Source organism: Onychostoma macrolepis, chromosome 07, assembly GCF_012432095.1.
Source record: "Onychostoma macrolepis isolate SWU-2019 chromosome 07, ASM1243209v1, whole genome shotgun sequence".
NCBI lineage: Eukaryota > Metazoa > Chordata > Actinopteri > Cypriniformes > Cyprinidae > Onychostoma > Onychostoma macrolepis.
Genome location: NC_081161.1, coordinates 4,023,847 through 4,035,577, shown reverse-complemented (window position 1 = coordinate 4,035,577; position 11,731 = coordinate 4,023,847). Strand labels below are relative to the sequence as shown.

Below are 11,731 nucleotides of genomic sequence, written 5' to 3'. Positions count from 1 at the left end.
GAATGATTACGCTCCCTCCATTGAAAGCCATACAACCAAAATTTTGATGCTTCATAATGTTCAAAAACACATTCATATAATCGATATGAATCAAACTGTTTAATCCATGCCTTCAGAAGAATCATGATCACTTTATATGATAACAGATGTATTATAGGTTTTTATTCACCTTGACCAATGCACATACAAGTCAAATCAATGCCAAATCTCTGTTGCCCTGCTTGAAAAGATGGCTCAGTTCATCTGTTGAACAACAAACCAAGCTCAGCGATATGATTAGCACTGTAAAGGCACTCGCTTGTCTGTGGGCAACCATGCATTTGTAGCAAAAAAGGCCAAAAATGTAAAAGATAAACAGAACGTACAATGTTGTGGATGTTAATCCAGACATCCATGTTTATAAGATAAAAGAGCAAACATCTTGCCAAGATTTTCAGGCCAGTGAAACTGTCCAGTCCTTGGTCAGTGCAGAATCTGAGTCTGTATTTTGTATCCAAGACATTTACTTGTGAGACCTGTCTCGCCTGAAAACCATACATCAATTAATTAAATACATGGCACAGAAACCATTTTTGATGGTTCAAAACATTTAAAGTGGAAGTTGATTTATTTTATTATATATATATATATATATATAATATATATATATATATATATATTTTTTTTTTGAAGAGTGTGGAAACTGGAAAGTCTTTTGATGAGTCATTCTGTCTTTTGGTTTTTATCACTTTTCATGGAAATCATTCCTCCTCTTTTTTTTAAATTTTATGTTGAAATTTGTATGCATCAGACTTAGTTTAGTATTGAGATACTATTATAGTTTGAAATAGTTTTTATATATATATATATATATATAGTATAGTAGTATAATAGTATATCTATCTATCTATCTATATAGATATATATTAGTGCTGTCAAATGATTAATTGCGATTAATTGCATCCAAAATAAACGTTTTTGTTTACAAAATATGTTTGTGTACTGTGCACATTTGTTATGTATGTGTATTGGTATATGTATATATAAGGTGATCTTCTCAATATTTAGATTTTTTTGCTCCCTCAGATTTTCAAATGGTTGTATCTGTCAAATATCGTCCTATCATAACAAACCATACATCAATGGAAATCTTATTTGTTCAGCTTTTAGATGATGTCAATTTTAATGTAAATAAATTTGACCCTTGATTTTGTGGACCAGGGTCACATATATTAACTGCATTTATATAGCATTACATGAATCATTTGTGGTTATATTTTGTATTTTAGTAGTTGTAAACCTATACTACCATCCGGTAAATGTTCTGGTTTACTGAAGCCGAAGGTTAAAGGCGTCAGTAAGTACAGTCAACTGGCCTATTGACGTCTCCTTATTTGACTTGGATTGCCTCACTTTGTATTTAGAAGGGCCGCTGCATAGTCTCCCGTTTGAAAAGGGTTCAAAGAACTTCAAAGTTTTGGTGGCGAGGCTCGAACAGCGCGTATTCCCAAAACTGTGTTACGGAGGAGTTGTTTGCATTGGACTTCCAGAGCGGCAGAAACCTCGAGTGCGAACTTGGAAAAGTTTCTTACTAGCGAACGGCGATTTGTGATTTGTCCCCTCGGTTTCCCTCTAGACATCCTACACTGGAATAGGAACTACCCCTGAAACACACATGGTACAACCCAATGCACCTTTTGATCATTCCAGCAGAAGCAGCAGCGACTGACTGTGCAACAACATTTCAAGGTTCTTGGTGGAGTTGCGGTGTCCTGAATTGAGCCGCGTCTGTACTTCAACTTAGCCTGTGTCTGAACGGGATCACAGACGCCTTAAACAATGGTTTTTAAAGAGTTATTAATCTAACTCAGTTCATCCGAAGGGTGCTGATACTTCAAAGAGAAACATTTGCGAAATAAAGCGCGAGCGAGAGAGAGGATTCTTCACGATGAGGCTCACTGCGGTGCTTTGTGGCAGTCTTTTAACTTTCATGCTTCTCGCCGAAGGTAAGTGTTTCGGAGTTCTTTGCTTCGGCTTTGAGAAACAAACACATCGGTGCTTGTAAATCCAGTGTGAAAATAGCCTCCAAAACAGTCTGGGTGAGCAGAATCAAAGCGTGTGATCTTTAAAGAGTTACAGCAGACACTCACACAAACACTAAACAAACCAAAACAGCGAGTCGTGATGGATCCAAAGCGCGTTAAAGCAGAAAATCGCTTTGAGATATGAAACTGATTGTACTATCTAGTTGTTGGTGTGTGTGTTTATAAATAAATAGTATTTGATCCACCGCGCAGAGAAATTCCCTCGATTATTCGCTGGTTCAAATCAACTTGGTGCCTTTGGTTCGCGTAAGCGTGCACGTTTCTGAAATATAACACGTCAGGTAGGCTATCTTTTCAATAGCACTCTGTCTTTTATAAAAGACATAATCGCCACTTGGTTGTAAGTCAACAGTCGCCGCTCACTGTATTCGCAACATGTTGGAACAGCCGCTGCACGCGGGCAGGAATGTAGCGACTTCAAAGCGCAGCTTCGGCCTTAATAAAGAAATGTGCGGACACCGCTTTGATAGAATTACACGTATAAACTGAGTGTTGCATCGGTGGAAATGCCATGCACTAAACGGCTGGGCCTGTAAATGTCAACTAGATGTCTTCCCTTCTATATCAGGAAACAAAAGACCCTTGGAGCGATTGCAAAAAGCGTGCGTAAATGCAGCTCTGTGATTTTCATGATGCATTGTATGCTTTCCAAACATTTCCAGCGCTTACATAACACTAATTGTATGCATCTATGTTAGCCGTGCCTTACATATGTTATATTCACATCATGCTGACAAATCGTTCAAATTCAAATGTTGCAGCTTGATGTCATGTTCTACAATATAGGAATGTCGAAACTTTGACACTGTTTTCCAGGGTTTGGCAGTGACACTTAAACTACACCTAATTTAGGTAGTTTTGCATGTAAATGAAACTGCATTGCGCGCACAAAATATAGATCATGTTTTGTTTGGAGGCAAAAGTGAACTTTAAAAAAAAAAAAAAAAAAAAAAAAGAACAGAAGAATACATTGGTTTGGTAGGACATTTCAGCAACAGTTTTGTACGGGTTAGTCACACAGACATTATTTGCTTTCTCTTTGAAAGTTTTTCTTTGCGAATCATTGCAATGGAATACAATTTAATTGAGTTTTGTATTGAAAGAGATTACAAAAAGCATGCTTAAGTGTAGCTCTGTGAGTTTCATGATTCATTGTATGCAAACAATTTCAGCGCTTATATAATACTAATTATATGCATGTTAGCCTTACATGTTATATTCACGTCATATTGACAAATCACTCATATTCAAGTGTAATGTTTCACTACAGCTTGATGTCATGTTCAACTACACCTCATTTAGGTCATTCTGCATGTAAATGAAACGGCATTGAGGTTCACGCACTTAAAAATGTAGATCAGGGTTCCTCAAATCTTACCCTGGAGGGGCCAGATTTGAGGATCCCTGATGTAGATCATGTTTTATTTGGAGGTAAAACTCAACTTTGTTTAGGTTTGGCAGGACATTTCAGCTACAATTTTGTTAGGGTTAGTGATTATTTGGTTTTTTCTTTGGAGGTTTTTCTTTGTTTGCAAGACATTGAAGAAGACTTGACTGGTGCTACTTGATTGAGTTTTATATAGAGACTCATTTCTGACCAGATTACATTGTGTATGACTTTTAAACTTTTAAACGGTATTGGTATTTACAACTTTGTCATTAATGTTACAGGATTATAAATTGTCATCCATTGTAGTTTTTCTGAGATGCTGAAACCCATAACAGGATGATTCGTTGGTGTTTTCTTAAGCTGAAGCTTGTTGTTTTTTATAGTCACAATATCATCCATATAGCTCTATCAATGTCCTGCTTACAAGTGTATAGGCTTTTTATAAAGTGTGTGAAAATGTGTGGCAATGTCTTAAGTTTCTCACAACCCCTCTGGGCATTAGATCTAATGTCATGATCCCATTCAGCTACTCATAAGATGCATATATATGCTCCTAATTGCCGTAGGAGGCTTGCCGTCAAACAGCCAAAGTAGAGCCAAGTAGCATTTTCAGTGATGCAGTGAAAAGGTTTTGAATATTTGTAATAATTAATTGAAGATATATTATTCTTAAATACATGGAAATTTCATTATGTGCATTAATTGGTTTTTAATATTATAATAATATTAATAAAGCAGGAAAAAAACACTTAAAAAATAACAATAAAAAATATATATTTAAAAAAAAAAAAAAAATATTTGTAAAAATGTGAATATTTGAACATTTTAAATGATACAGTTTTGGTTTAGAAACCCCTTTTATAGCCTATAGTTTGATTTATTATCAGATCATCTTTATTTATTAGCCATCTGCTCAAGCTAGTGTTGTACGTTGAGTCCTGCTCTGTGGCACCATGAGTCTCCATTTAATTTCTTCTTCTACAGCACGTCACTTTAAGTAATAAGTGATTCAGAAGAATTAAAATTTGAAGAAAATGCTGAGATCTTTGTGACTCTGGAATTGTGTGTTGTAAAATACCTGTTTTTTTTTTTTGTAAGCATAATGCATGAAAATATAGGTATTACAAGTGCAGACGCTGGAAGAGGGACTTAAAGCAGCAAGTTTTTAGTTGGAAAAACATTTGACATGGTCTTTCATTAAAGAATATGGAGTCTACATGTTGGTACATGTTTGATAGTTAATACAGTAATTAACATTTATGGTGCATCTTTCTGTTGGCGTGAGTAATGGCAAAATAAGCCTGTGCCTTGAGGTAGGCGATTATTTTTGGTGTTTTCATCTTTATTTAAAACAAGAACAAAGTATCAAATTACAATAAAAAATTGGGCAACAACATTATTTCAGGTATGTAGGTCTATCTAACGGTAGCATTCAAGGAAGAAATACTACAGAAATTGATTAATCAAATGTCAAAAAAACTGCATAAATCTCATTGCATTAATTAAATATAAACCAATCCTTATTAGAGCTACAAATGTTATTCAGTCAAGTACAGTAATTGATTTTCTTTGCCTTTAGTTGTTTGATTAACATTAAGGACACAGACAGTCACAGCTGCTGGTATGTTAGGCTGCTGTCACTTTAAGACTTAATGAACAAATCCCATATATTGACACAAAATGCAGATCCAATTCCGCCCGCCCAACCATTTAAGTTCCCTTAAGACATGACCATGTGTATTAAAGGTAGGGTAGGCGATTCCGAAAAGGCTAGAGATGGCAAGCTAGCTTTGAAAGCATAAGATCCCACCCTCCCTGCATAATCACTTTGCAAAGCCACGCCGCCTCCAAAACACATGATTGCGCACAGGCAGAGCAGAGACCAACCTGCGACACGATGAGAGATGCAGTTGGTGGATGATTGAATGCAATGCTGTCAGATTACCCGTCTCATTCACCGGTGAGAAAACTTTACAATACAAAGCACATAATATTACAATAATAGCGCTGCGTCTTTCATTCTCACTGGAACGCGCTGATGACGTATCATGTCTGTGCAAACAGGTGGTGCAGAGGTCCAAATACATATTTGACAGGCAGGCAAGATAGCCTATCATAATGTTCAGACCAACCATTTTGATTGGACTAACATTTTATGGTCCTATGCCTTTCACAGATGATATAAATGCATATAAATAAGTTTAGACCACTTAATTTAGTGATTGCTATCGGGATGTGAAGAGACTTTCAACCAGCATAACAAAAAAATGTTTTTGAACCAAATCACCTCCCCTGCCTTTAACATGAATACTCAACAAAATGGCCATTTTGGTGGTGACTTTAAGCATTGCTGTGCTTCGCGAATGTTTAATCAATTAACACAATATAATATAATATAATATAATATAAACAATACATTAAATATAATATAAACAATATAGAAACATTTCTCAAGAGTCATCATACACCTGGCAGTAATCTGTCTCGTGACCACTTGCAATCAAATTTATAAGGGAAAGTTTCTTGTTTTAACCACATACATCATTCTCTATATTAGTGTCACACAGAGTGTAGAAACCATGAACAAAAAATGGTGCACTTTTTCTTGCAAATGTAATTACTTTAAAATAACTGATAATCCTGCTAGAAGTGTCATTTGTTGCTGGATTTAAGAGTACCTGCATTATCTCAACATGTGTGTGCTGTACATGAACTGTTACTCTGTCATATTAGGTGTACTAAAAAAAAAAGATCTAGTGTAGCCTATGTTTTTTTTTTTCCAAAATTTCAACAAGATGACTATTTAAAGAAATGGCTGTTTTAGTGCAGCGGTTGATTTGACTAGTGAGTAGGCAGTTTGAGTGCACGAGTGTTTACACTAAAGGTGCACTGGGGTTACGTGCGTTTTTGACCACCAGTGAACGTGGGCTAAAGTGGACAAAGTTAATTTCAGTTCACGCTCACACCTGGTCTCTGCCATTTAGCCCAATTCTTTTTCAGAAAGAGAATAGGCATTTTATTTTGTTGTGCAGTGCTTAACTGGATTTAAGAGGATTTTCAATCTGCATGTCATCACTAAAATACATTTAACCATGGTAAAGATGAGTCATGTATGATTTTACTCCACTTATGCCAAGTTCACACTGCACGATTTTAGCCCTGATTTTTCCCTCACTGACAGGTTTTGCGAAATTGCAGACAAATGGCCGAGATCGGAGGCAAATCGGTGCTCGTTTTATCAAATTGTCAAAGATGCGATCTGAGAGAATCGCTGATGCGTCACCGATGCCCTTGAAATATTTGGCATGCTAAATATCTGGACCTGTCGGCAATTCAAAATCCTGCTGTGTGAAATCAGTTCTGACTGAAACGTACATCAGCGATGACCTACAGCCAATGAGAGAGCAAGATACAGGGCAGCGGGAAGTTCAGGGAGGACTTTTTTTTGCTTTTTTTATGTTTTATTAAGCAATTAGCCATGTACAAACAACGTGGAAATATCAGTAAATTTTTTGCAGAATATACAGAACAGGTGGCTACATGAAGAAATATATAAAATAAAATTAAACATAAAAGGGGGGGCTAGGGTTTTTCCTGTAAATAATATTTTTTCTATAAAGGACAACAGATTTATTGCTTTTTTTCTTTTTCACTTTGAGGGCTTTTGTAGGCTATAAGAAAAAGTCATTATAAAATGCACAAAACATTGGTTTCACTTTCAAATAGCTACTTAGATTTATATAAAATTTTCCCAGTTAACAAGGATGTCATCTTTGTTAATAATTGTGTGTTCGGGGAGGACTTAGACCATAATATCAGCATGATCTTTTGTTACTTCCTAATCAATTCCTGTGTGCGTTTGGCTGTAGTTTGTGGATCAGACAGAGTAGTTGGCGATTATTCCTATTGTAAAGTCATGCAGTGTGTAACCTCCTTTCGCCGATCCATTGTGGAATGTGAACACAGCAGCAACTGAATACTAGATAGTCATGCAGTGTGAAAACAACGTGATCCGATGACTTTGAAAATCATGCAGTGTGAACTTTGCATTAGGCTCAGTGGAAAAATGTGCCTGGGGTGACATTTTTGCAAATTGATATTACATTGCACATTTCGTGACATTTTCAAAGTCAAATGTCCAGTGAGTGGCGCTAAAAGCGCATTCAAAGTCTGTTGTTCATATCATGGCATTCGGAAATTAAATGTCCAGTAAATGTCGCTAAAAGGATAATGCTCTATCGCGTCTGAAAATAACGTGCCATCCACATTAAACCTTACCGATAGTGTTTAAAAGGGCAACCGTGCTATTTTAGCTTCCTTAGAGAAGTCATTGATCTTATTTACTGAGTGTTGTGACTTGTTTCACAGTACTCGTATCAGAGCACTTCACATCACAATTGCAATGTTGTACCGGGTGCGCTACTGAGCAAGTTTACAAAATCAGAAAAGCCACACATATGGAACTGGTTATGTGGTGCAAACTTCAATAAGTCTTTATTAAATTACATTTAGTGATATCTATATGCTCAAAGAGAAAAAAATAAAGGTAAAAAGATCATTCAGATGTGAAAATTTGTGTAATTTTAAGAGTATGCAACATTAGTATGTGCATCAGGAAGGTGTTTAGTGTCTGTAATGGCAAATTACCCTTTTAATCGCTATCTGTTGTATTCATTAGTGTGTTCACAATGGCTGGCATTCCTAGTGTTTAAAGAAACCATTCTGAATCCAGAACAGCTATAGAATGAAGCAGTAAGTAATTTTATTTACTGGGTGCATTGTGTCTAATGAACTCTCACTACTCTTTTTCCCAGGCTGTCTCTGTCTTTCTTTCTCTCTGTCAAAGGCTTTCTGTGTCCTTGGCCTAGAAATCTTTCACTCATCCATGTCACGTTCCGTGGTCCCTCGTTTTCTAAAACCCTTCTCCAACCCCCAACACACACACACACACACACACACACACACACACAGAAATACATTCACACCACTATGTCTGCATACCCTCAACCATCCAAGAGGCCTCAGCAACAGGCTCTATTAAAGAGACAATATGGGTTTCTAATAGTAATAGTCCTACAACACAAGGCTTTAAGTAGCAGTATGCAAGTTAAAAGCTCCACTCACTAATGAAGTCAGAGAACTTAAGTGGTCCTTTAGTGTCAGGACAAAATGTCCAAACAAGCCAGCCTCTCTGCCTAGAAGTATAGGATGTATGCAAACAATAGCTTTTGACTCGGTGTAGTGTCCCTGTTCCCCAAGCACCCCCTGCAGTCAATAAGGAGGCAGTTGGAAAAGGGTTTGTCAAACAACAACAACAACAAAAATTCATTCAGAAGCTGCTAAGAAATTTCAGAAATATTTACAAAGAAATGGCAAGTAACGAATTAAATGTGAAAATTTATAGTAGAAACTAGAAAATAGATGACAACTGAAGTAGAAAGCTGAAGTAGAAAACAGACAGAAAAAGTAGAAAATCTGAAACAGAATATTCTTGTAAAACATAATCCAATAATCTCTTTTATTTAAATTAATAATTAGGAAGGGGAGTAATGTTTCTCATAACACTTTACAGTAAGGTTTGTTAACATTAGCTACTGCATTAGTTAACATTGACTAACAATGAATATCACTTGTTTGTCAATTTTATTTAATTTGTGCATCTTTTAAAATGTAATAGCTGAATTTGTTAGTATTGAATAATGCATAAAGTGAACGTGAAATTACATTGACTTAAAAGTAGAAAGACTGAAATAGTATTTTCTTGTAAAACATACTCCAGTATGTTCCAGTAACCCCAGTAGTTTTTTTAATTAATAACTAAGTTTAATTAACTAATCTTTTTTTAGTTAGTTAAGTAATGCCTTGATATGTTATCATTAACAAAGATGAAGTAAAACCGAATACAGATCTTGTTCGTTATTAATGTTAACTAATCTTAACAAATACAGCATTATTGTTACCCTGTTATCTGTCTGTTTTTGTGCATTTTATTTTCAAACAGCTGCATTTAAATGCTTTCTCCCAAATTTTTGACATTTAAAAGGTTCTTTTCATGATGGATGTTTTGAAGAATGATAGAATGTGTGGGTTTTGAAAAAGTGCTCTACTCTACTACGTCACAAAAGGCAAACATATGGAGGTGTTTTGGTGATATAAACATCAAAATATTTTAGTTTTTCAAATGATGCATAAAGGTGTAAAGGTAATGGTGTTTTGAGGTCATAAAATAGTATTGTGCAAGAAACCATGAGAGAATACCTCTTTATTTATCGATAATCTTCCCCTTTAATTATAATTTGTCTGAAAAGGAATAATATTTGTTGGTGTTTTACTGCCGGAAACTGCAGCGAGTTGTACTGTATATGTAGGTGAGTTTTGTGGAAAGTAGGTAGAGGCATGTTTTTCTGATGTTGATATTTTGGGTTAAAAACTTCTGGGCATGAGTGTTACTAAACAAAATAATGTCAGCATATCGTTTCATCAAGTGTTTTTAATATCCCTTTATTTTAATGACCTTCTTTACAGCTGGTTTTAAGATTTGTCTCGAGTCACCCAATCATAAGTAGACAACTCTAAATACAGGGCCAGAATGTGATCCAGTTACTCAAACCGCATTTAGAGGTAGTCAGAAACACACGCATATGCGGTGTAAGTGCTCCGATGCACCCTGACAACACTGAAGAACCACCTACTCCCCTGTCAATCAACCGCCGAGCAAAAACAAGAGCTTTTAACAGTGACAGTTATGTTTCCCTTTGATCTCTTTTTCTTCTGAAGGGCCAGATGTAGTTAAATATCATTCATTTTCAGAGAGATTAATGCTACCTTTTGATGAGTTTGGAAATCCTGGTTACCACACAAAGTGAGTTCAAGTGGTTTTGGTTGGAATAAAACAGAAGTTGGCCCATTTCATATTTCTTTCTCTCTCTTTTACTTCCCAACAAGGACAGGAAGTTTTTTTGTTTTTTGAGCTAGTAAAACAAAAACAAGAGAAAAAACAGAGCAAATTATACACACATTATCATTGCTGCTAGAAAATGATGGAAAAACGTTTTGTTGTTCAAGAGTATGTTTTACAAGAGAGTACAATTTCTGACTTTCTACTCCAATATTACACTTTTAATCATGTTTAATGTTACCATTTTTATGCGGTGCCATTTCTATGTAATTAGTTTGGCTTGACAAAGCTGCAAATACTGAAATCCTATTTCTTCTTTTTCTTCTGAGACTAAATTTTTCTTCCTAAAGTTTGTTACAACCACCAAACTCTGGTCAGACCTTCAGGCTGAACTTCCTCGGGTTACTATATCTCTTCTAACTGATCTGACTTATGGTTTTTCGTAAACTGAGAGATCAAAACTACGAAATAATCCCCTAAGCTTTCATTGAGGGGGTCAAAACTTTTGTACAATAAGCAGAGGTGGAAAGAGTACGAAAATATTTTACTCAAGTAAAAGTACCATTACATTAGTTCTAGTAAAATTACCGGTCTAAAAATCTACTCGAGTAAAAAGTAGCTCATTTAAAATTTACTCAGAGTAAAAATTACTTGGTTGCATTTTAACAGTGGGAGGAACGCATAAATGGGATAGACCAAGGGTGTCAAACTCAGTTTCTGGAGGGCCACAGCCCTACACAGTATAGATATAACCCTAATTAAACACACCTGATCCAGATAATCTAATCATTTAGGCTTATTTGAAAACTACATGGTATGTGTGTTGGAGCAGAGTTGGAACTAAACTCTGCAGGGCTGCGGCTCTCCAGGAACTGAGTTTGACACCCCTGGGATAGGCCTATAAATCTTTTAATTAAAGGAATCAGTTATTTAGAATAAGACATTTGGGCTGTTACCAGGAAATTAAATCAATATCAACAAAAATAATCTTTGCAACGCAGAGGAAACACGAAAGCTTCATCTGAAGTGGCATTTAGATGTATTTACACACTGTTTAATGCAGGACATGAATGCATTTAACCTGCAGTTACAAATGCAGAAATAATGTTTTGATAAACAAGACATAAAATTTTGAATACTCGTATATGAAATTTAAAAAAAAGGAAAAAAAAAAGATACTTTAAATGTGAAATTTAAAACCGCCAGTAGGTGTCGCCAAGTCACTGTTAATAAGTGAGTCATTGAGATTGAACCGAATCATTTAAACAGTTGATTCATTCAGGAATGAAACACCTTCATTGCTCAGAGACGCAAAACAGTGCTGTGGCTGTGTTTGAGATTATTTTTGTTGTCGAAATA

At 35.7% G+C, this 11,731-nt stretch overlaps 1 protein-coding gene across 3 annotated transcripts in view; it reads left to right on the top strand.

Annotated features, from left to right (window-relative positions):
• Positions 1–1,236: 1,236 nt before the first annotated feature.
• lrp4 (low density lipoprotein receptor-related protein 4) overlaps positions 1,237–11,731 on the top strand; it is a 98,327-nt gene continuing 87,832 nt past the window's right edge. For all 3 annotated transcript variants that reach the window (XM_058782235.1, XM_058782234.1, XM_058782236.1), the window contains exon 1: positions 1,237–1,985. In XM_058782235.1, the coding sequence (XP_058638218.1) occupies positions 1,928–1,985 (58 nt within the window). In that variant the 5' untranslated portion in view covers positions 1,237–1,927. The remainder of the gene's footprint in view (positions 1,986–11,731) is intronic.